The 22,521-nt window shown below is 43.2% G+C and overlaps 6 protein-coding genes across 9 annotated transcripts in view; 2 read left to right on the top strand and 4 right to left on the bottom strand.

The window, feature by feature from the left end:
* The first annotated feature begins 124 nt into the window (after positions 1-124).
* Positions 125-5,403, top strand: LOC105701154 (glycerol-3-phosphate dehydrogenase [NAD(+)], cytoplasmic-like). Its single transcript, XM_012427607.2, has 8 exons — positions 125-314; positions 899-1,079; positions 3,390-3,530; positions 3,601-3,742; positions 3,814-3,926; positions 3,996-4,226; positions 4,332-4,531; positions 4,920-5,403. The coding sequence occupies exons 1-8, from the start codon at positions 271-273 to the stop codon at positions 4,957-4,959; spliced, it is 1,092 nt and encodes a 363-aa protein (XP_012283030.1). The 5' UTR covers positions 125-270; the 3' UTR covers positions 4,960-5,403.
* Positions 1,100-2,748, bottom strand: LOC105701155 (peroxiredoxin-6). The gene is made up of 5 exons (XM_012427608.2): positions 2,432-2,748; positions 1,927-2,083; positions 1,599-1,816; positions 1,452-1,527; positions 1,100-1,374 (listed from the first exon to the last, which is right to left on the bottom strand). The coding sequence occupies exons 1-5, from the start codon at positions 2,512-2,514 to the stop codon at positions 1,246-1,248; spliced, it is 663 nt and encodes a 220-aa protein (XP_012283031.1). The 5' UTR covers positions 2,515-2,748; the 3' UTR covers positions 1,100-1,245.
* LOC105701156 (complex III assembly factor LYRM7) lies at positions 5,188-6,145 on the bottom strand. The gene is made up of 5 exons (XM_012427609.2): positions 5,964-6,145; positions 5,720-5,792; positions 5,529-5,599; positions 5,386-5,467; positions 5,188-5,300 (listed from the first exon to the last, which is right to left on the bottom strand). The coding sequence occupies exons 1-5, from the start codon at positions 5,985-5,987 to the stop codon at positions 5,188-5,190; spliced, it is 363 nt and encodes a 120-aa protein (XP_012283032.1). The 5' UTR covers positions 5,988-6,145.
* A 213-nt stretch (positions 6,146-6,358) lies between these two features.
* LOC105701152 lies at positions 6,359-10,354 on the bottom strand. Its single transcript, XM_012427604.2, has 6 exons — positions 8,778-10,354; positions 7,823-7,947; positions 7,526-7,679; positions 7,270-7,368; positions 6,984-7,154; positions 6,359-6,906 (listed from the first exon to the last, which is right to left on the bottom strand). Exons 1-6 carry the CDS (start codon positions 9,090-9,092, stop codon positions 6,595-6,597), a joined length of 1,176 nt encoding a protein of 391 aa, XP_012283027.1. The 5' UTR covers positions 9,093-10,354; the 3' UTR covers positions 6,359-6,594.
* A 2,073-nt stretch (positions 10,355-12,427) lies between these two features.
* Positions 12,428-18,963, top strand: LOC105701149 (membrane-associated protein Hem). Of its 2 annotated transcripts, none has more exons than XM_012427599.2 (2): positions 12,428-12,909; positions 12,992-18,963. In XM_012427599.2, the coding sequence occupies exon 2, from the start codon at positions 13,145-13,147 to the stop codon at positions 16,511-16,513; it is 3,369 nt and encodes a 1,122-aa protein (XP_012283022.1). In that variant the 5' UTR covers positions 12,428-12,909; positions 12,992-13,144; the 3' UTR covers positions 16,514-18,963. The 2 variants fall into 2 exon arrangements, with proteins under 2 accessions (XP_012283022.1, XP_012283021.1); XM_012427598.2 differs by having other exon boundaries at positions 12,988-18,963.
* The window catches only part of LOC105701150 (disintegrin and metalloproteinase domain-containing protein 10), a 70,261-nt gene continuing 65,702 nt past the window's right edge, over positions 17,963-22,521 (bottom strand). For 2 of the 3 annotated variants that reach the window (XM_012427601.2, XM_012427602.2), the window contains exon 15: positions 17,963-21,952. In XM_012427601.2, the coding sequence (XP_012283024.1) occupies positions 21,816-21,952 (137 nt within the window). In that variant the 3' untranslated portion in view covers positions 17,963-21,815. Of the gene's footprint in view, positions 21,974-22,521 lie in introns of all 3 variants that reach the window. The other variant, XM_012427600.2, reaches the window with a different exon arrangement.

The raw sequence follows: 22,521 nt of genomic DNA, 5'->3' as shown, positions 1-22,521 counted from the left end.
TCATTGCCCCGCTAATTTTAACAGCCAATCCAGTTGGTTCGCACGATTGCGTTTTAGTTGGTTTTCGTCCAAGCATGCGCACTGGCCGGACGTAAAGCTGTTCATGATCGTCACTAAGGTCATGACAACCGGTGTACAAAATTAAGTCAGTCGACTAATCGAACATTAGCCCTCGAGGTGACCGAGACCCTGCTGTCAAACTTCTGTCAGCATCTGTCACCACTGCTCCGTCAAGTCTTCGCGGGATAAAAAAATAAATAGCAAATCGAGATGTCAACCAAGAAGAAAATTTGCATCGTAGGAAGTGGAAATTGGTACGTACCAACGAAAATCGTTAATTCTCTCTCTTTATCATTTTGCGTATTCATGGAGAATGCAAAGATGTCCGTTCTTGTCGGAAGAATTATATCAACGATTTTAAGATATTAAATAATATACTTGAGAAATAATATTGCAACGAAAAGGCTCGGATTTGGCATGAACTGTACCTCAAAGTGTTTGGCATGACGTCTGCATACAAGGTCACTAGTATTATGCCAAATGGCAAAGCCAAGGGAACAAAATATGAACTATACGTCTAGCGTAAGTGCAATAAGCGGTATAAAAATTAATTAAAGGATATCCGAAGTTATATAATTAATTATACATCGAATTCTATAATAATGAAAATAGACAGAATCCAGTAGCATGGAGTTGTTAAATGTATAATGGACCGCTCGGTATCAATATTTCTTCGCGTGATTAAATTACACAGAAACCACATGCGGTCACGTAATAAACTCGTTTCTCTCGTTTAACCATATCCATCAGAGGTATACCGATGTGATTTTATTTACGATATCCACTAAAATGAAACACTTGAAGACTCATTTTAATGATGACTCGTTTACGTTTACAGGGGCTCGGCGATTGCAAAAATCATCGGTGCCAATGTCGTCAAATTTAACAATAAATTTGAAGAACGCGTCACCATGTACGTGTACGAGGAAATCATAAACAACAAGAAGCTGACAGAAATTATCAACGAACAGCATGAGAACGTTAAATATCTTCCTGGTCACAAGCTCCCCGAAAATGTGGTAAGTAAAAATTCTTTTTATATTTTGTACTTATTATATTTAATACCGAATTGAGAGTCTAACGATTAAGAAGACATAAAAATTACCATGCATTATAGCGATGGTCCACGATATTGGACAAGTCCCGCAACAGTATAAAAGCCTTCAATTTCATGTTTATCCTCCACTAATAATTAGTGGTAGTGCGAACATAGACTTTTCCTGATGGCATGCAGACTTTGTCCACTCCTTTGGGGAATAATTTTGAGAGCTCCTCCTCTTCGACGGTTGGCAGGATCATCACTTTATCCCCAGGCTATAATTAATAAAAAGTACATTAATATATTTTTTTTTTTAAAGCTTTACCGTTCGTAGCGAAAAGTCCGTCATTACCGTCCAATTGGCAGGGGTCGCTATTGCCGGGATTCGATCAACCAATTGCAAGGAATCAATGACTCTTAGAATTTCACTGCAGGAATAAACGGGATTGTGAATTAATTTTTCCCTAAACCATATGAAAATTCCTGCTCGAGTACTCACTCCACGTTTCTGCCAGTCGAAGTAGGGTAATGCATCGAGAGTCGAAGTCGGTGATCCGGGCTGATAACGTAGAGAGCTCTTACGGTCAAAGCAGCTTCTGGATCATTTTGACCTTCCTCGTCAATCATGTCTAGTTTGACAGCTAAGCTGCGATCGGGATCGGCAATGATGGGGTACGGAAATGACCCGGGAATGTCTCGACAGTACGACTTGATGTCCTAAAATCATTACACGTACTTATCCCACACTCTGAAAATAGCTCTTATCGTGCCTTTCACTCAACGCTCCCGCTTGATGGGTTTTAAAGTCCAGCGATGAACGGACTTACGTTCACCCAGTCTACGTGATCCTTCAACTTGTCCACCGAATGCGCCAAGAGTTTAGTATTGCGGCTCTCGAAATGGGGATAATGCACGGCGATTCGACCGAGCTCGGTTGTACATACAGGTGTAAAGTCTGCCGGGTGTGAGAACAGGACGACCCACCTGAAATTAAAATTTACATCGTACCAGAAGCATCCATTGAGCGCGTTCCATTATGCACGTTTCTCCAATTTTTATCGGATCGGCAAAAAATTGATTGACCGATCGACGATGGGAAACCGATGTATCGTTCACTTATTGGCCCACTTCCAAACATGTCAAGGTTCACCGGCAGGTGTCCGTCAACGTTCACCAATCTCCTTTTTGGTCGGAGCGGTTCGCGCAAGGTTGTGGTAAAATTAAAGCGTAAACACGGGCTAAAATTAAGGGCAATTACAGGGTATAAGGTACCCGACTTGGTTCGTGACGACACGGCCCTTCCCTTTTAAGGATTTACATGTGTTCACTTACGAATCACCCTGCCACTTGTAAAAATCAATCGGCCCTTGGGTCGTATCCGCCGTGAAATTCGGAACTACGGAATTCAGCCTCATCTTGATGATGAAATAATTGATGAACTGCGATGCAACTTCTTCGAAGCGACTTATTTACCACTCTGCGGTACAATGGCCGCTAGGTCGAGAAGAGACTCTTATATACTGCAGTAACGTTTCCATTTTCGAATTATCGTTCCAGCGGTGGGAGCGGTCCGACCAATCGTACGTGAATTCATTTATCTCTTAGCTTCTGTACATCATATGCAATACCGGGACAACGTTGCTGATTACACGTGACAGGAGCTATCAGTTAGAAATGTAATTTTCCTTGTTTTCACGAGCGAGAGAGTGGAAAATCATAACAAACCTCCTCTCGAGCAAAGTGTACCTAATTATTAAATTCAATTAACAGGTTCGCGTGAATTCCTTTTTTCATATCCACTTATTCGAATTATGGTAAACGTTGATAATTAATTGTGGGAATCGAATGTCCTAGATAATAGCTGACGAAAGTCGCTCTAGAAACGTGTCATCTATTTTCGTTTTTAGTATTTGGTGATAAGAGTCCGAGGTGACTCAATCTACCCAACAAGTGTACCTATAGATACGTTATTCTAGACATTTTTTAACGGGCCATCCGAGTAGGACTGCGCTTATGGGGTTCGATATTAATATCTGAACTTTAGCGTGGTGCACAAAGCGCGTGATGTATGCAAAGGAATTCATTGCAAGCTACGTTTCTCTCGGCGTGACAAGATTTATTAAACGTATGCGGAAGTGTAATGCATCCTACGACCAGACTTGGCCTTCGCAAAAATCATGGCTCAATGCCAATGCATTTACAACATTACAGAATATTTTCAATACTTTTCTCCGACGTCAATAAATATTTTCGTACAGTTTTATACCCCAAATGGCCCTGATTTATTAAGGTGGCTGTTCCCGACGTGGTGGAGGCTGCCAAGGAAGCCGACATTCTCGTATTCGTCGTTCCTCACCAATTTATAAGAACCCTCTGTGCCACGTTACTCGGAAAAATTAAACCAACAGCTGTCGGACTGTCATTGATTAAGGTAATATCGCCAAATTTTTTGGAACCGTTTCCCAATGAGAAAATTATTTGTAAGGTTGGCTTTATTGCAGGGCTTCGATCAAGCAGAAGGTGGGGGTGTCGACCTGATCTCCAAAGTGATCGAGAAGCACTTGAAGATTCAGTGCTACGTATTGATGGGAGCAAACTTGGCCAACGAAGTTGCCGAGGGAAATTTCTGCGAGACCACGATAGGTATTTAAAAAAAAAAATTAATGCTCTCATAAGGTATGTACACCGTAGTCCTTATTTTTCTGACTTTTCAGGATGCAAGGATAAGCGCTTGGCACCCTTGCTGAGGGATGCCACTCAGACGGACAATTTTAGGGTCGTCGTTGTAGAAGACGCCGAAGCTGTGGAAGTTTGCGGTGCTCTTAAGGCAAGATGAACGCCGATCATAAATAATATTTATTTCTACTCCACCCTTATTCACGATTTTTATTTCCAGAATATTGTAGCTTGCGCGGCAGGTTTCGTAGATGGCCTGGGCTTAGGCGACAATACCAAGGCAGCCATAATTCGACTGGGTCTCATGGAAATGATCAAATTTGTAGACACCTTTTATGGCGGTTCGAAATTATCTACCTTTTTCGAAAGTTGTGGAGTCGCTGACCTTATCACCACTTGTTTCGGTGGAAGAAATCGTCGCGTTTGCGAGCAATTTGTGAAGACTAATAAGGTATCGCATCTCTATACGAAATATGAATTGTAAGACGAATATTGAAGAAAGAACTTTCTGCAAAAAAAAAATTTGTTTTTCACGCTCAGTTATTCTTATGCGTAGTCAATCAAAGAACTGGAGGATGAGCTCCTGGCTGGTCAGAAACTTCAAGGTCCAGCGACAGCTGATGAAGTTTATGGGATGTTGAAGACCCGCGCCATGACCGACAAGTTCCCCTTATTTGTTGCTGTTCATCGTATTTGCACACGAGAGCTGAAACCCACTGAATTGATCGATCAAATTCGCAATCATCCCGAGCATGTGTTAGTATATCTTTATTATCACATACTTTTTATTAATTGCTTGCTTACTTCATCCTCTACACGTAAGAGGCGATACCACCGCGTAATAATAATTTTATTGCATGTAATTGGTTAAAAAAAAATAATTAAGTGTTTGCTACAGATTTGCGCCGAAAGCATTGTATATGTACTGATCCAGCTTGTACTCACCAGCATGATATTAATGTGTTATATTTAACATTAATTTCTATTGAAATTGTTGCCTTTCTCCTAACACGAAATTTCATGGCATTTACCTCAAATGCTTTTCCATTGACCATGCGATGAACTTCTGACCATATATCGTAAGTTGTGCAGTATTTAAATAATACTCGATCTGTACCGAAAATAATTATTTGACATTTTTTAGGATGAGAGTGGAAGGTGTCATTGAGGGTGATCAAGCATAAATGTGCATTCTAACTCACAGATGCACAATCCATTCATGGATGGCTATATACTAGCAATAGAGCTGAAACTTCCCGTGGTTTGAAATTCACCTCACTATTAATGCCATATTTTAAATAATATAGGTGTCTGATATAATATCAATTTATTTTAAATCGATTTACAATTATTTAATATTGAATAATAACTACAGATTTTTTTTTAATTAATTCAATTTTCTAAAAATTCATTTACTTTTTTTTTACATCCATACATTTCTTTGATCCCGTGTTCTTTGGTTTATTATCAATAGATAATGGAAGTTCGGCATTGTCGATTAAAACATCTGGAGTAATTCGTGCTTCTGTAAATGTTAACGTTTCTATAAGCGTAATTATAGAAAAGGAAAACATACATGTACACAACTGATTAAATGCTTAATAAATTACCAAATCGTCCAGGTGAAACTTCTACTGCCTGAATTATTGTAGTCCTTATCTCGTATTCAACTGCTTTTGCATGATTATTTAACTGAAATTATAAAGCATACGCTGATATTTTTATAGAATAAACCCAAACATCTAATTCTTACCTCTTTGATAGTTTTTTCGTCAGTGACACTTTTGGACTTTTCATATTCACTGTTTATTTTCTGCCTGACCACTAAACAGTATATATTTGAACGTTAATTTCAAATACACAAATTTTTACTCAATATCGCACTCACATGCAAAGAAAGTCAATAGATTATTCAAATTAAAATTGTTGCAAATGCTCTATTACCTTCTAAAACATGTTTGTCTCCCTGAAAAGTATTCTTTCTTGTTCTATGTAATTTTTTAAAAGTTTGCAGTACCTGTAAGTATTTTTGCATTAAACGTTTACACAACCATTTAAAAAAAATAAAGACCTACACATTTTCGTTAAGTTCCAATTTATTAAGTATTGCAAATATACATTTTCATTCGTTACAAGCACCAGTGCTTAACCTCAAAAATCTCTTGACAACACTTTAGCATTACGTTACCTCCGAACGAAGTGTCCCACTCATGGTACTACAAATTATAGACAAATTTTAAACTATTCGATCACAACTGTTTATTTCGGGTACTATTAAAAAGAATTTGGAGTACTCGCGAAGAATTTACTATTTTTCGCGTGTGTATATATGAATGAAGAATTTCTTTCGGTCGCCATCTGGCGGTAGTGCTTCCTACTCCGTTCATATTCTACTATCATACCTATAGTACCGACGAAAATTTCTTCACTGACTATTTCTTAATTTAAAGGGAGAAGTATAATACGTGCAAAGGATATACTTTGAAACACTTTATTTCAAATAAATAACGACATTACCCTAAAATAGTACGTCTACTTGAAATCGTTTCTCAAAATGCACGCAGGTTGAGAAGAAACTCATAATACTTTGAAGGCATTCCCTACAAACTGTCATGCCAAAAATGTATTTCGAAATCCTGTCGTAATACAAACTGATGTAATTTTTTTTCTCTAGCAGACTTTTCAATGCCGAGATAATATTATACGTGTATTTAAAGTTCACTGTTTCCATAAATTGCCACGGCTCGTCTCATGTCGTCAAAGACATATGCCGATCCTCGGGGCAGGGATAACCGACAACGAGAAGAAGAAAATTTACTTCAAGAGTTCGATTTACACTGATCCAACGAGATCTTTGTTTTCTCGTGATCGGTGAACGTTAAAAGAAACACTAAACATCCTAAGAAAATTCCCCAAGCCGCGGGATTCATGCCTTTTGCGGTAGTGGTTGCCGAACTGTGGCCTGTTCCAAAATCGACGTTGGAAGGTTTCGAGGAGGATACGTTATTTACGTCCACAATTTTTCCATGGAAGTACAAATAAACGTAGGCACACGTCGAACAGTATTCTCTCTCCTGGGAGAAGATACTCTGCAGTAGTTCCGCCTGGGGCGATGAATTCTGGGCTGCGATCTATAAAATATTTTTCTGTCACTCTCTGATTAGTTTATCGTTGGTTTATCATAAACGTGGAGAACGACGTTTCCTACCTGACACATGTGCGCGATAGCCGTGGTTTGTCTAATATCTACTACACAGGCAGAAACGGAAGAGTTCAAGTCCAACAATATGCGATTTGGACTTTGCTCAATAGTATGTACAACCTTACACCTCAAGTGTTGTCCTTTGTTCGATGACTTGTTCTTACGGGCATCGACGAACTGCGAAAAAAAAGGGTCACAATGGTCATCGGCGGATTCGGCTCGATTTGCATAAACGAAGATGGAGAAATAAATTGAAGAGCAAAATTTGTACCGAAGCAGTAAACATACTCACGTGCACGATAACTATCCATTGCGAAGATTTGGATTTTGCAGCGACTCGTATACGTGCTTCGGCGATTTTCGTTTCATTCGAGGCAAGCCGAGCGGTCAACTGGAAAATGAATGGAATATCAGAAATATGATTCCAGTTGTGAGAACGGTCACGTACGCAACGAGAGTAGACTGACAAACGTAGACGCTCGGTTAAATAGTTAAAGGTCAACAAGTTGGGTCGACATGACGAAATTGAACGTACGACGTCTACATACCGTGGTAAACGTCACGCGATCCGTCGTCGAATTCTTACAGCTAAGAGGAACGAGAATCCGAAATACTGCCCCAGACTCCGAGACGTCACGAGAGTCACGTGGTCGGGATGCAGCGGCCCCTGACCTACCCCTCGCATCCTCGGCAAGACCGGCTCTGGAAACGGTACGCTCTGGATTTATTTGACTAAACATCGATGGAGGGGAGTTCGAACGCCGTTCCATAAACGAAAGTTGAATTATCGGAAATGAACTGCCCTCCAAATTTTAAAAACGACTCGACTTACACGGCTCACTTACGAGTGTGCAGGATTCGCTTCGACGTAGGAGCGCCGTCGCTCGACGTCTTCTTTGGTCAGCTGTTCATCTTTCCCGACATCCTTTCCAAGCCAGGTGGGCGGTTTCCTCGGGTCACGAGAAGCGGCCTGCAAGCGATATGCATTTTTAATCTCGACTGCATCGAGTTCATCGATATTTAATTACATTTATACTGCAGGTCGGCACGCACGGTGACCCTGACGCATCGAGGAAACGACCCTGATTAAGCCTATAGGTAACGCTGTTTCCATGGCTGCGGAAAGCGCGATACTTCCCCGCGGTCTCTGGAATAACATATTTCAAAGTATCGACTTTTTACGTATCGATATCGACGGGTCACTTCGGCCGATACCGAGAAGCACGTGAAGTACATTTCCAAGCATGTCCTACGTGGCAACGCTCCGGGAACATCCTTCGCCGAGATAAGGGCGAACCGGTAACCAGGCACGGAATGCGATTATTTTACAGGTCCCTTTCCTGAAGTTATCTATTTATCGACGAGCACAAGAGCTCACGATAAGCCGATCATCCGCGTTATCGAATCTTTCTAACGCATACCGTGATAATACCGCCAGATACACGATAAGAACACCCGCCTGTGACGAGAACGAATCCACAGGTCGTGTTGCGAGAGTGTCGGAAGAGATAGCGATTACCTATGAATACTTGTAAATGCTATGATAAAAAATCGACTCATGGTTGCGCCCTAATTTTTACGGCTCGTCGACCAAGTCGGCTAAATTACGTTTCCCAGCGTTATCCTTGGCCCGACTTTGCAAGAGGATTCCCTTGATTCCAAAACAAACACCCGATACCGCTGTTAAACTCTTATTTTGTTTTCAGTCCAACCGCGGATCGTTTGCCGAAAGCAATTAATGGTTCCTTTTTCGTGACCTACGCCAGGGAATGCCTAGGTCAAATTGTAAACGTGTCTCACCCGATTTAAAGACAGTCTTGGTTCGGTGGCTGCCGGGATAACAACGCGGACCACTCCTTCCAGGTTCGAAAAGTTCGTCCTTTCGTGATAGACGGTGCGGCGGGGTCTTTCAACGAACTCATCCCGGTGCCCGGCATCGCTTCCCCCTGGGTCGCCGAATTTTGGGACGAATCCCTCGACGTCCATCTCGAACGACACCTTGGTTACCGGAACTTGCGAAGGCAAGATAACGTGAAGGAGTACCGCGTGAACGGCGTAAATTGTTGCCAAGCATAGCAGACTATGATCTCTCCTGTTCTCGACATTATCGCGCATTTCGATAAATCAAATCGCGCGCGGAGGTAAAGCAAATCCCACCAGTCTGCAATAATGATACCGAAAGGCGTCGACCGCGGTGCGGAAATTTTCCCACTTTTTTTTTTTTTTCACACTCCCTGTTTATCAACTAAGTCTTCCGCGGGACCTTCTAGTCCGCATGTTTCCTATACGGCCCGGCAAAAGTAAATTACTGTACCGTGAGATACTTTTATCTTGCGCGCCCAGATAGGTTTATTGTTTGACATATCGCGTTTTATTATTTACTTAGAGAGAGCGAGACATTTTTATTAATATACTTTCTGCTCGTCATTGCCAGCGGATTAATTGGGCTGCATTCGAGGGTCTCTTCTTTGAAACTGATGAACGTTAATCTCGAGTAATCGATGAATTCCGTCAAGGTGTTCTCGTTGTCGGCGATAGTTGCGACGAGGGATTGTAATTCCAACGATTGCGGAGTCCTTCGGGGTGGTAGTTTAATCGGAGCGAATCCTTATTCAAACTTTGTCGAGGCCAACAGTCGGTCCGTTGAGTCGCGGGTTAGGGTTGGACGTCCCGCTCGTTCGGCCATATTTCACCCGCGATGAGGTTTTATGAAAATTCAATTACAGTCATTTGGTCGTGGGCTCACTTTGCGAGAAATGGGTAAATAAATAGGAGAGCGCGCCGCCACTCCGGAGGTCTCGAAACACCGATGCGCGATCGGTCCTTCGACGCGTGCTGTCGTGAGTAACGTCGACGTTTCACTGGCAATACGTTTTCGTAACGGGGAGATGTTTGCGCTTACTCACGCAACGGGCGAGTTCTCTGATAATGTGATAATCTCTTCAGTGAACGTCGGGATGACTTATCGCCTATGGCTATTGATCGGAAATAAATTCGCCGTAGGTCTATCGAAATATTTGGGCCACCGTGTGCTTCACTTGCAGACCGGTCCCGTGTCGAGATACCGAATTTTAAAGTGGCGATCCGCAAGGTCGCGTTGACAAGAAACACGAATTTGTAGTCCTGACGGTTGCGGGAGAATGTTGCCGTAAAGCGACTCCTTATGGACCTTCGCTTTCTTTGTTTCCGCCTTGAGAAATATTTCATCCTCTTTCCTCTTTCTAAAGATAGAAACACCTGTATTCGTCCGCTCTTAAGGATGAATCGTGACATAACGTTCCATTGACGTCACTCGATGGAATTGATATAAAACCGACGCTTTCGATGATGAGATCCTGTTTTTCCGTGAATTTCATGAATACTTTTAACTCCTGCCGAACCTGTCCTTCTAGGAACGTCAGGATTTTATAATGTGAACATCACGTGGCTTATCAGCGAAACTTATAATTACATGATATCGGTCTACTACCGAGCGGCGGAAAACCCGTTTGCATTATAATTTTTAATTTCGTGTACGTCTCTGAACGCATCTATCGAGATGACATCGAACAAATTGCTCGTAATTTCATTCCCGACCTTTTGCTATTCACTTCTCGTTTTCGGCTCCGACTGCCCGACGCGGTGAAGCGTATTAAAATCGCTGCGCATATTCTTCCAAACGAGTTTCACCCAAAGAAGTTTTACGCGTCGTGTATAGTTATTACGTAAAATGACCCCGTGTAAAACAATAGGTCATGAAGTTGCAATCTTCCTTCTTAACGACGCAAAGTAGTTGTTAAAAATTTCGAGGCATGAAGTTGTAATTTTTAATGGAGAAGAGATTGTTTATGGCGGATATACGAATAATCGCATGAGCCATTCTAACGTTTAATTCCGTAGGAAATTCTAGACGACGAAGAGGGACGCTCTCATAACTATAACGTCACTACTTCGGATCATTTTCATTGTACTCAGCATTTATTTATCACGGCGATTGAGCTTCTGCGAATGAATTATTCGCGCTCGCAAATTACACGTTAGATCCTTTAATCCTCCACCAGCGCAACGGTAATTTGTTTTCCGAGAAAAGAATAGCAAAAGCCGCGAATCGAGCTTCCAATGTATAAAGTCATGAACGTTCCTGCATTCAAAGTTTAGACAAATGTTTTTAAAAGAAATATTTCAAAGAGCGTTGGATAAGGAACTCCGTGATAATAACCCCTCGACCGTCGCTCGGTGTAACCGTTTCCGAGATTATTTAGTAATTTACATGAGCTTGCGGTTATGCGTGAACTCTAAGAGAAAGATAAGTCACGATGACTATGGAAAATATTAATTTTTCCGTGAATCATTGTATTTTTTCCGAAGGAATATTCCAATATCTCTGCATCAATGAGTCGTAATGCATTTCACTCTTACGAACGCGTTAACATAAATTATAATACACCGATACCTAAGCTTGCGCTCTAAAATTCGTACTTTGTTCCCACGGGAATGTTCACCCAATTATCCGCAGATGGAATAATCCTAATCGGGATCGTACGATCGACGTCAATCGATAGTGAATTCCAAGATAAAAGCATATATACTAGAGTCCTATAATTGTCACGTAGCCACTTGAAAGATCAGTTCCTCCTAATCAAAGGTACGGACGAATTCTGGGCGCACATAACCAGGGGCGAAATCTCGAAAGTGGACGCGGTTTATCTGAAGGATGGATAACGAGATATTGTCGGTAGATGACGAGGATGTCTGCTCCGACAACTCCGGGTCTCTGTAGCGGTCGACCTTGCCTAGGCAGAACAAAAGATTCGAGTTTATTAACGATATTAACATTTTAAGTGATCGTCTCTTGCAGACTTTTCTCCTATGCGTGCCGCTCGTCGGAAGCGCTCCCCAATGCGTTCAAGGTCGATCACGACTACGTCGAAATTCCGATTATTAATAGATCAGGGTCAATCGGGGCCCAAAATTACATACAATGTCGGCACGATTGACTACCTTTTTGACGCACCTACCTGTTGGTTACTTCATTTATCTACCCGTTGAGTAACGCGACGTGGCTTCCCCGAGACTAGTCTCATGAATGAGTCACCGCGTTTATCAAGGCGTGCGGAATGTAGATGGACATGTGTTACACGCATCGCCACACTTAAGATAAAATCGGTACGGATACGGCAATCGTTATTTTTCACGGCCTGCAAAAGAGAGCAGTTAGATACGTCTCCCATGCAACTCATTCTAGCGGTGCGATGCTGACTTCGCAGACGCGCCCGAGAACGTTATTGGCATTGAAAGATAAATGTCGTAGTTTTCGGAGGAATCCTAATTGTCGTATATCAGGGCCTGAAACACTTCGAGAAACAATCGTCGAGTATTCCGGCATAGGAACGACCGCGCTCGTACAAAAGATTCCCACATACGCTTATCTTTGTAATTACGGCCTCGGCGTCATGCAGAAATAATTTGTCCTACCGGACGTTACGGAACTGCTTCGTCTAAGCTTGGTGCAACTAAAGCAGTTACGACTCGCGTCCTCGTCGGAATTTTTCCTTTACTAAGAGAACGTTAAAAACCGTATAAACGTCGTTATTTACGGTATGAGTGTGCGGTTCTTTCGATCAAAACTGCATAGTATAATTTAATGAGACGAAAAGGATTGAAACTTCGTAAATTGATGGTAAGTCGGGGGGCCGTCGATAAGTTAGTGAACTGATTTCTCGGGAGCATGGAATAGTCATAGGTTATGTGCGTCTATGGAGATAGTACTTCCCGGCGGAGTAGAGACCGCCACTTGTGCAATGATTCCACCCGCTTGAAAACTCTGTAGATTAGCCATCCTCGTCGTTTAGTTATCGATGTTTCACGTCGGTCAAGCTTTGGAGTACTTACAGCGACGTTGTATTTATGATGTCAATATTTCCTGAAAATTAATCATGATTTGAGAGACGAGGTTAGTATCGCTGAGAGCAGGTTAAATGATCGTTTCGGTAAAGTTCAGGTGTAAATTATTAAGGATACTCTGTCGCAGGTAGCAGGGGTACGAAAATTAGAGCGTTCTGCTCCAGACACCCCAGGGTGGGGTCTGCTGTCATCTATAAACGCAGGAAACCATAGAATCGTCTGGTTATGGCAGTTGGATAGAGTATAAGTACTACGAGGTGTTATACGGATCGTACACCGTGACCATGGCACGTCCAATTGTACCGAGCCAACAAAAGTTGGCGGAGAAGCTGACAATTTTGAATGACCGAGGGATCGGTATGTTAACTCGAATTTACAACATCAAAAAGGCTTGCGGAGATGCCAAATCGAAGCCTGCGTTTCTCTCGGACAAGACCTTAGAGTCTTCCATTAAATCGATCGTACGAAAGTTCCCCAACATAGACATTAAGGGACTTCAAACGATTACCAATCTTCGGAACGAGATCATTAAATCTTTGTCCTTGTACTATTACACATTTGTCGATCTGTTAGACTTTAAAGACAACGTGTGCGAGCTATTGACGACTATGGATGCTTGCGGCGTGCACATGGATATCACGATTAATTTCGATTTAACTAAAGGATATTTAGATCTCGTCGTGACGTACGTAAGTTTAATGATATTATTATCTCGTGTGGAAGATCGCAAAGCCGTCCTTGGTCTTTTCAATGCCGCTCACGAAATGGTGCACAGTCAGTCCGATCCGAGTTTCCCACGACTCGGTCAGATGATTATGGATTACGACGTACCTTTGAAAAAATTATCGGAGGAATTCGTTCCTCACTCAAAGTTGTTGAAAAACGCTTTAACATCTCTGTGGCCGATTTATCCTGGGAGGAACTTGTCCGCGGACACATGGAGAGCGGATCAAAAACTCAGCTTGGTCGGGAGTCCAGGGCAAATATTGAAAGCTGCCGCAACCGATACCATGTCCTGCGAAACGCTTAGTTTAGATAGAATCGAGAGATGGGTTATTTTAGGCTTCACTCTCTGTCATACCTTTCTCGGTCAGGAACAACCGAATAAGCTCTGGACAACGGCACTGGAATCTGGGTGGGTCTTGGCTCTATTCAGGGACGAGTTCATTTACATTCATCAGTATATTCAAGGATTCTTCGAAAGTATGAAGGGATACAGCAAGAGAGTGTCCGAAGTAAAAGAGTGCTATAATCAGGCAACGCAGAAAGCAGGATACAGGCACAGAGAGCGACGAAAGTTTCTGAGAACCGCATTGAAGGAACTGGGCTTGATCTTGACGGACCAGCCAGGTCTTTTGGGTCCAAAAGCGTTACTGGTTCTTATGGGACTTTCTCATGCAAGAGACGAAGTTCTTTGGCTATTGAGGCATGGAGAAAATCCTCCGATCCAGGGTAAGGGCAAAGGGCGAGGAGCCGAAGATCTCGTCGATAGGCAATTGCCAGAATTATTGTTCCACTGCGAAGAGCTAAGAGCTCTCGTTAGGAAATATTCCCAAGTTCTTCAGAGGTATTACGTTCAATTCCTATCAGGATTCGACGCCCCGGCTCTTCATCAAATGATACAGAATCTCCCCGTGTGTCCCGAAGACGAGGGTGCAATATTGAGTGACTTGTGTTCAACCGTTGCCGGTCTGACCGTCAAACAAGTGGAGGAAAACGAGCTGTTCGACTTCCGCGCCTTCAGGCTAGATTGGTTCAGATTGCAAGCCTACATGTCGATTAGTAAATGTAACATGAATCTTGCCGATAACAGAGAGCTCGCTTCGTTTATGGACACGGTGGTTTTTCATACCAAGATGGTAGACAATTTAGACGAAATGCTCGTCGAGACGTCCGACTTGTCGATCTTCTGTTTCTACAGCAAGATTTTCGAGGATCAATTTCACATGTGCTTGGAGTTCCCCGCGCAGAATCGTTATATCGTAGCATTCCCTCTGATATGTAGCCACTTTCAAAGCTGCACCCACGAGCTCTGTCCCGAAGAACGTCATCACATTCGAGAAAGGAGCCTCTCCGTGGTCAACATGTTCCTCGACGAGATGGCCAAAGAAGCGAAGAACATCATCACCACGATCTGTGACGAACAGTGCAATATGAGCGACAAGCTCCTTCCGAAGCATTGCGCTTTGTTAATCTCGCAAGTAGTTAACCGGAAGAAGAAGGACAAGAACAAGAAGAACACGTACGAGATCCACAAGCCTGGGAGCGAGAGCTCCAGGAAGACCAGGGAAGAACTGACCACGATGGACAAACTCCACATGGCCTTGACGGAGCTGTGCTACGCCATCAACTATTGTCCGACCATCAACGTCTGGGAATACACATTCGCTCCCAGGGAGTACCTGCATCAACATCTAGAGACCAGATTCGCCAGGGCCTTGGTAGGCATGGTCATGTACAATGCGGATACCAGCGAAATAGCAAAGCCATCGGAGCTCTTCGTCAGCGTCAGGGCGTACATGAACGTCCTGCAAACCGTAGAAAATTACGTTCACATCGATATCACTCGGGTCTTCAACAACGCTTTGCTGCAGCAAACTCAAGCTCTCGACAGCCACGGAGACAAGACCATCGCGGCGCTCTACACTCAGTGGTACTCCGAAGTCCTGCTGAGAAGAGTCAGCGCGGGCAATATCTGTTACTCGGGGAATCAAAGAGCATTCGTCAGCCTCTCCGTGGAGGGAGCTATACCCTTCAATGCCGAAGAGTTCTCCGACATCAACGAGCTGAGAGCGCTGGCCGAGTTGATCGGACCTTACGGAATGAAGATGCTCAACGAGACTTTGATGTGGCACATCGCCAGCCAGGTGCAGGAGCTGAAGAAGTTGGTCACCAGCAACAAGGACGTCCTGGTGGCTTTGAGGACGAACTTCGACAAGCCGGAAGTGATGAAGGAACAATTTAAAAGGCTCCAGCACGTGGACAACGTTCTCCAGAGAGTGACGATCATCGGAGTCATCTTGAGCTTCCGACAACTGGCTCAGTCGGCTCTCGTGGACGTCCTCGAGGAGAGAATACCCTTCCTTTTGAGCTCCATTCTGGACTTCAGGCATCACTTGCCTTCCGGTGATCCGATGAGAGTCGTCTCGGAGATGACTTCCGCGGCTGGGCTGACCTGCAAGGTGGACCCAACTTTGACGGCAGCTCTGAAAAGCCAGAAGGCCGAAGTGGACGAAGACGAGCACTTGCTCGTCTGCTTGCTGATGGTCTTCGTGGCCGTTTCTATACCAAAATTGGCTCGCAACGAGAATTCGTTCTACCGAGCTTCGCTGGAAGGGCACTCCAACAATATTCACTGCATGGCCACGGCCATCAACAATATATTCGGCGCACTGTTCACGATCTGCGGGCAGAACGACATCGAGGACAGAATGAAAGAATTCTTGGCATTAGCCTCTTCCAGTTTGTTGAGACTGGGGCAAGAGGCCGACAAAGAGACCACCAAGAATAGGGAGTCAGTGTACCTTCTGTTGGATCAAATCGTCCAAGAGTCTCCGTTCTTGACGATGGACTTGCTCGAGAGCTGCTTCCCCTACGCGCTGATTCGCAACGCGTATCATGACGTTTATAAATTGGAACACTCTCAGCCGTAAAACAATTTTTCTTGCGTGTCAGGATACTCGGTAGGATGAAGCACTCAAGCTGTAATGGATCGAGTCCGTAATTGAAGTGCTCTTGAGAGGTTTATATGCACCAGAGCCTTCTCGGTCAAAAATCAATTTCGAAAGACTGCGAATTTGTACACTTGCAATTATACATTTCTTGATGTCGCTCTCGGGTGTACCGGATCAAAAGCGATCCCAACAAACACGACTTCTAATGGTAATAATGGCGAGGTTGGCAGGTAAATGTTTTATACCGAAGTTGGTTGGAGCGGTACGCGGAGTAACTTTTGCCCGAAGTATTTCTTGACTCTACGTGTAATTTTTTTTACCGTTGTCAGTGGTGTTTGTCGCAAGTAGTTTATGCCCCTTTGTCAGGGATATCTACCCGGGCGGACCGATGCATTGACACGGGACTAATATTTCAGAGAGTGCACGAGCCAAAGCGTTTAATTCAAGATTAGGTAGCACGTATGCAATATATCGTTCGGATGTTATTCCGAAGGGATGGAAAATGCGGGAGGAAGTTTACAAGAACAATTCTAATTTGTACTTCGTTGAAACGCGAGACGGTTGCGATCCATGATTTTCGGACACCGCGTCTCGGAGGACAGTGTTTCAGTAGTAGCAGCCTGTTTTATTTCAGTATTCTATTTAAAAGCGTGCTAAAGAGAAGTTTCATTTAGTAGACCTTAACTGCACCCTCCGTAGAAGGTACGCGATGTACAAATGCGTGTATTTCGTATGATATTCACAGCGCATGCTAACCATTGAGAAACCCTCGTTTTATCTCCACTTTTTATTGTACATTGTACCTATTTTATAATAGTTTATAAAAGAAATAAAGAAATTTCCAGAAAAAAAAAAAGGAAGGGGGAACGAAAGGCGTCAAAGGGCTTCTCTCAACGTAAATGTAAAATGTATGCTTTATTTAGTTCTTTACAATGTCCTTTTCTTTAATCACATTAACGTAACACAGGAATTATTCACAATCATATTCTGTTATTTATAATATTCCTTAAAACACGCCACGTCCTTTTGGACATTTTTTTTTGGAGGAAAAAGAGAGAAAGTAGTTATCTTAAGCTACGGTCAGGCAATTGGTCAGTATCATGCTTGGTTAAACTTGAAATCATGAATCAACGTCGCAGGCGGACGTATCGTTAAGGGTTCATTTAAACGACAGGTTGGGGTCCGAGATAAGCAAAGGCCACTTGGTGGTTCGTGATAACCAAGCAACTTTCTGCGGAAAGAAATGGTAATTCGCCTTTGCGAATTTAATCGGTATATACGTAGTACGCGGGTGGTATGATTAGCTGAGAGAGAGAGAGAGAGAGAAATAAAGTCAATGAAATCCAGATGCACGACGTTGATAAGTCACCTCGTTCTTTTGGATCGATAGAAAAAATATAATTCTTAATTTTTTTTCTTTTCCTCTTCTTTTCTAACATTATGTACAAGTGATAGAGTATATAGTGCACCGCGTTACTACGAGAAACGGAAACGAAGCCTAAGCGCGTAAGGATAGTAGAAGCCTGGCAGCAAATCATGAGGGAAACTTCGTCTTTACAAGTCACGCACGCAAGCGATTTATTCGACTAATTAACGAGAGTTTGGCCCCATTCTAGTCGGGGTAGATAATTTTTACTGGATCCTCTAAGTCCTTTCGGGACGGACGGTTGATCGAAGCGATCTTTTTTTCGACGCCCACCTCGAGGTGTTAAGGGTCTGAAAATCACTCGTTAACTCGACTTCCTGAGGAAACAAAAAAACTACCACGGCTATTCGAATCGAGTGGCAGTGAGTTGGAAGCGATGATAATATGTGCTGATATTATTCGTACATAAGGATATATTCGATTCGAAAGCAGATTATTGACTTATTGACAACAATGTATTGATCGAACACAGTGGCAGTGAAAGATGGTTGACATGCGTGATCTATATCCTGAATAGTAATGGTTAGATACAATTGAGACTTAGTTAATAGTGTTAAAAAAAAAAAAATAATAAAAATAAAAAAGGAACGAGCGTCTCAAGAAGATCGCTTCGTTACGTCGATTCAGTTAAGGTGTAAACGAAAAAGGAAAAGAAAGGTCGTGTAACTATAAATGGGGCCAAGCGCTCTCTTGTTCTAATACAAGAACTTGAAAATTCACGCAGCGCAGTTCGTAAATACTATCCTCATTGAAATACCTGTTCCGATAAAACTCCCCTTAGCTGTGGATTTTTAAAATCACGGTGGCATTTGCGCGCTTTTTAACATACACGCCGAATTTACCGATTCCGTCCCGAGATACAAAATACAGAATAATATTTCCCTATAATACAGATCTGATATAAAAACAAGTATTTTTTATTCGCTTTACCATTTGTTTCAGTTTATAATTATATCGTTCATGTATAGTATTAATATATTTACACAGGTGCTTTCTTTCTTCCCACGTGCTCTCCCACTCTTTCTCTCTTACATGTCTGATATACCACGCAATCCGTTTTTAATAATCACATTGCATTATATTGTACATTTCCACACGACTCTCTCGCAAAAAGATAACTCAGATTACAGCAACTCGGGTGGCTCTTCCTCTCGCGAATCCCGATGCCCCTTTACTCCCCCCATTTTCAGGGTAAACTGGTATATGAAATTAATGTCAATGCATCCATGATTAGATTCGCACCTCGATAGTAAGAAGACTTCCTGTCATATCGGAAAAATCGGTATGCGATGGATGAGAAGAGATGTACAAAGTAATTCCGAATAAAAAAAAAAGACACATTCTCTTATTATTTAACATAACACGAATGTGAAAACTCTTGGCCATTTTTATTTTTTTTATTTACTTTTTTTTTTTAGAATAATACTATAAGAAATACTCTATGATTCCGAGCAGAGCTGGGTAAAACACTGTTTGAATCGACCTCGAAGATTGCGCGGTACCTGCTCGTCTTATTTAAAAAGTAATTCACCTAGCTCCGAGTTCGAGGTCCTGATAATAAAATACAGAATATCTGCATCTCTTTCTCTCGTTAATCAACGTGTCATCTCTCTCGCAATATAATATTCGATACGTGAACATCGCCGGCCAGTAGAGTTTCGCATGCGATCGCTACGTATAGGATCGGAATCTTGCACATTGATGTCTAAAATACGCGTTCCCTCAAGCTCGTAGAAAAATAGTATTTCGCACCTAACGCAGTCGGTCCGTCTGCCTTGTGCTTGGAATTAATGTTGGGAACATCGTCGGACGTTCGAAATGAGGAAAAAGAAAAGAATACATTAAGGAAAACATCGTCAGGACGAGAGTGCGTTTCACGAGAACGATACCGTAGACGGAGGGCTACAAGAAACGATAGATATAAAAAGTTGTAATAAAAGAGGTTCCCCTCGTTAAAAACGGAAGCTAAGACTCGATCTGCCCTAACCGCGCGTCGTCCAAAAGAGACCGTCTTATCGTTCGACAACGAAAGGAAGAAGGCTCTCGGGAAGATTAAGAAAAAAAGAAAAAAAAGAAAAAAAGTTCCGCTAATGGCAGCTGACGCGTGATGCAGCGTATAATAAAAAATACTTAAATAAGTTAATTTAATCAGCCTTTGATTCGAAAGGATGCTGCTCGGTGTTACAACGTTCGGAAAGGATTTCGCGCGACTTTTAACGTCGACGGAAAATAATTTCGACGGGCCGGTCGTGCGAGTCGTAACGACCCTAGGAATAAGGCGGGCTCTTCACGTCCGAATGAAAGGGCCTTTCTTTGGTCCGCCGTGCACCCGAAGAGGTGCTCTTACGGTACGGCCCTCCGCGATCGCAGACAATTAAAAACGCTATTTAAATATAATTTACAACACTCGCGGTAAGTGACCAGCCAAAGGAGAGAAAATCAGAACGTCATCTACGTGCCGGCGAAAACCGCCGAGCGGGTGAACGCATACGCATTAATTGTAATATTAATATGTACATACATCCCGGCCTAAATCGGTCCCGGTTGTCCTCGTTAATCTTAAGAGCTTACTATAAACAAATATCTTGGAAAGTGGAAAACACTTCTCGCTATGACTTTCGCCCATTCGGCTGTAAACGACAATATTTTAACTAATCAATAATAGTAATAATATCATCCATAATAATATCAATAATAATAATGATCAATAGAATCATAATGACGTATCACTATAAAATGTTCTTTCCCTTCTTTTTGTTCGCTTATCAACTTTGCTCGCGTCAATTGGCTAATGACAATCAGCGTAAAACGAATTAATTATTCGTATTGATTATAAGAACTGCGTATAATTAATAGGAATAATTAATCATTACCGGTAATTAATATACTATACTGGTACAGAGATCAAGTAATGACCCTTGATGGTTTGGTAATGCTGAACGCTAGTTCCTTGAAAAGGTACGGCGCGGAATCGAGTCTGCCATACGGATTGATCCCGTTTTATTGATTCCTCGACAAGATCTCTCGTACGTCGCAAAAGAGGATAAAATCATTTAACTAAATTCGTTCCAGCTCCGGTCGCGTAGTTTGGCGACGGGCGATTTGGCTGTTATCGCACGTCACGAAAAAAAGCAACCGCGAGGGTTCCAAATATTAAGATTCCCTTGACTCTCATCTTCCTCCCGTACTTCTCCCGGCATTCTACGCGAACGTCAGGTCCAACGTAACGTTCTACAACGGTCGTTCCCTTCGTAATAAAAAAAAAAAAAGAAAAGAGAAACAATCCGAAAGACGTCGCTCGTTCGAAAGATACTCCGTTACGGCAGACTCGAAGCTTCGCTGGGCTCTTCGGCTCGGCTCCGCGATTCTCGGGACAATTAGAGAAAAAAAAAAAAAAAACATCCGACAGGACGTCCATCACACTCCCGAGGTTTCCTTACGCGGCCGAGTCCGAGATCATTTCCCAATACGGACTCGCAATTCCGAAATCATCTTTGTTACGGCAAACTCGCGCCCACGGAGGGAGAGGTCTCGAGTCCCTAGCTTCGAATTCGTCCCACGAAATCCCAAGCCTCGAGTACCATCGTCCACTCCTTCCTCTCCTTCGGCCGTTCCTAGGGAATCCGAGACGAAGTTCTCGCTTAGGGTGGACTCGAAAAGGGTTCCGTCGAGCGACCCCATCCCGAGGACGTCGACCTCGAGGTTTCCTCAGGACCGTTCTCGTCCGCCTTGCGAGTCAGGAGGAACGTATTCGGCGTTCACGGGAGGACCCGTCCTCGCTGGTGGTGGGCGATGTTCGGGGCGATGCAGGGCGCACCGAGCTCGCTCATCCCCGAGGGTGCTCTTCTAGGATGGTCACACCTTGTCGTGGTGTCTCATCTCGTAGGCTGCACTCCTGCCGGCTCCCCCGGAGCCCGAATAGGCCCCGGCGTACAGTTCGGGATGGTTGGACCTACCGTAGTTGGCTGAGGAGCTGCCGGGTGGCGCACTAGCTGTGGGAACCGAGCGGTAGCCTGGTTAAAATTTAGAGAGACATTCTGCATCAACGAAATCGGTGGAGACAAGTGTCGGGCATGCCAACGTAGACAAAATTTATAATCGATAGAACGGAACGAGATACACCCACGGGCAAAGGCGGGAAATAAGAGTCGAACAAGCAACTCTGGCGGAAGCAAAGATAGAACGGTGACGAATAACTGAGAAGAACGAAATATAGAAAGCAGTGCTCGGGTACATTCGGCGCATTGCGAGAGAGGGAAAGGTGCAGGCGGAAAATTATGTTAAAAAGCGTTGTGACAAATAGTCGTCTTTGGCACGGATTGCCTTAAAGAAGGCAGGAGCAAATTCAGGAACTCGAGATTGCGCGATCGCCTTGCTGTCTTAATCAATTCGGGTAAAATGTATTCGTGAATTTGCCCCTGACGGATGAGTACTGTAAGCTCCAGCTCACCTCTGCAGCTCATAGAACGATAGTTCGATTAGGTGAGGCGCATCAATCAAGGAACGTCAAGGAAGATGCAAACAGGAGAAAACACTGATGTAGTTGCGGGTTACGCGTAAA

The sequence above is a fragment of the Orussus abietinus genome, unplaced genomic scaffold (genome assembly GCF_000612105.2).
Source record: "Orussus abietinus isolate OABI.00-Male unplaced genomic scaffold, Oabi_2.0 scaffold5, whole genome shotgun sequence".
Lineage (NCBI taxonomy): Eukaryota > Metazoa > Arthropoda > Insecta > Hymenoptera > Orussidae > Orussus > Orussus abietinus.
Note: the sequence above shows the minus strand (reverse complement) of the source record. Positions and strands in the feature narration are given on the sequence as shown.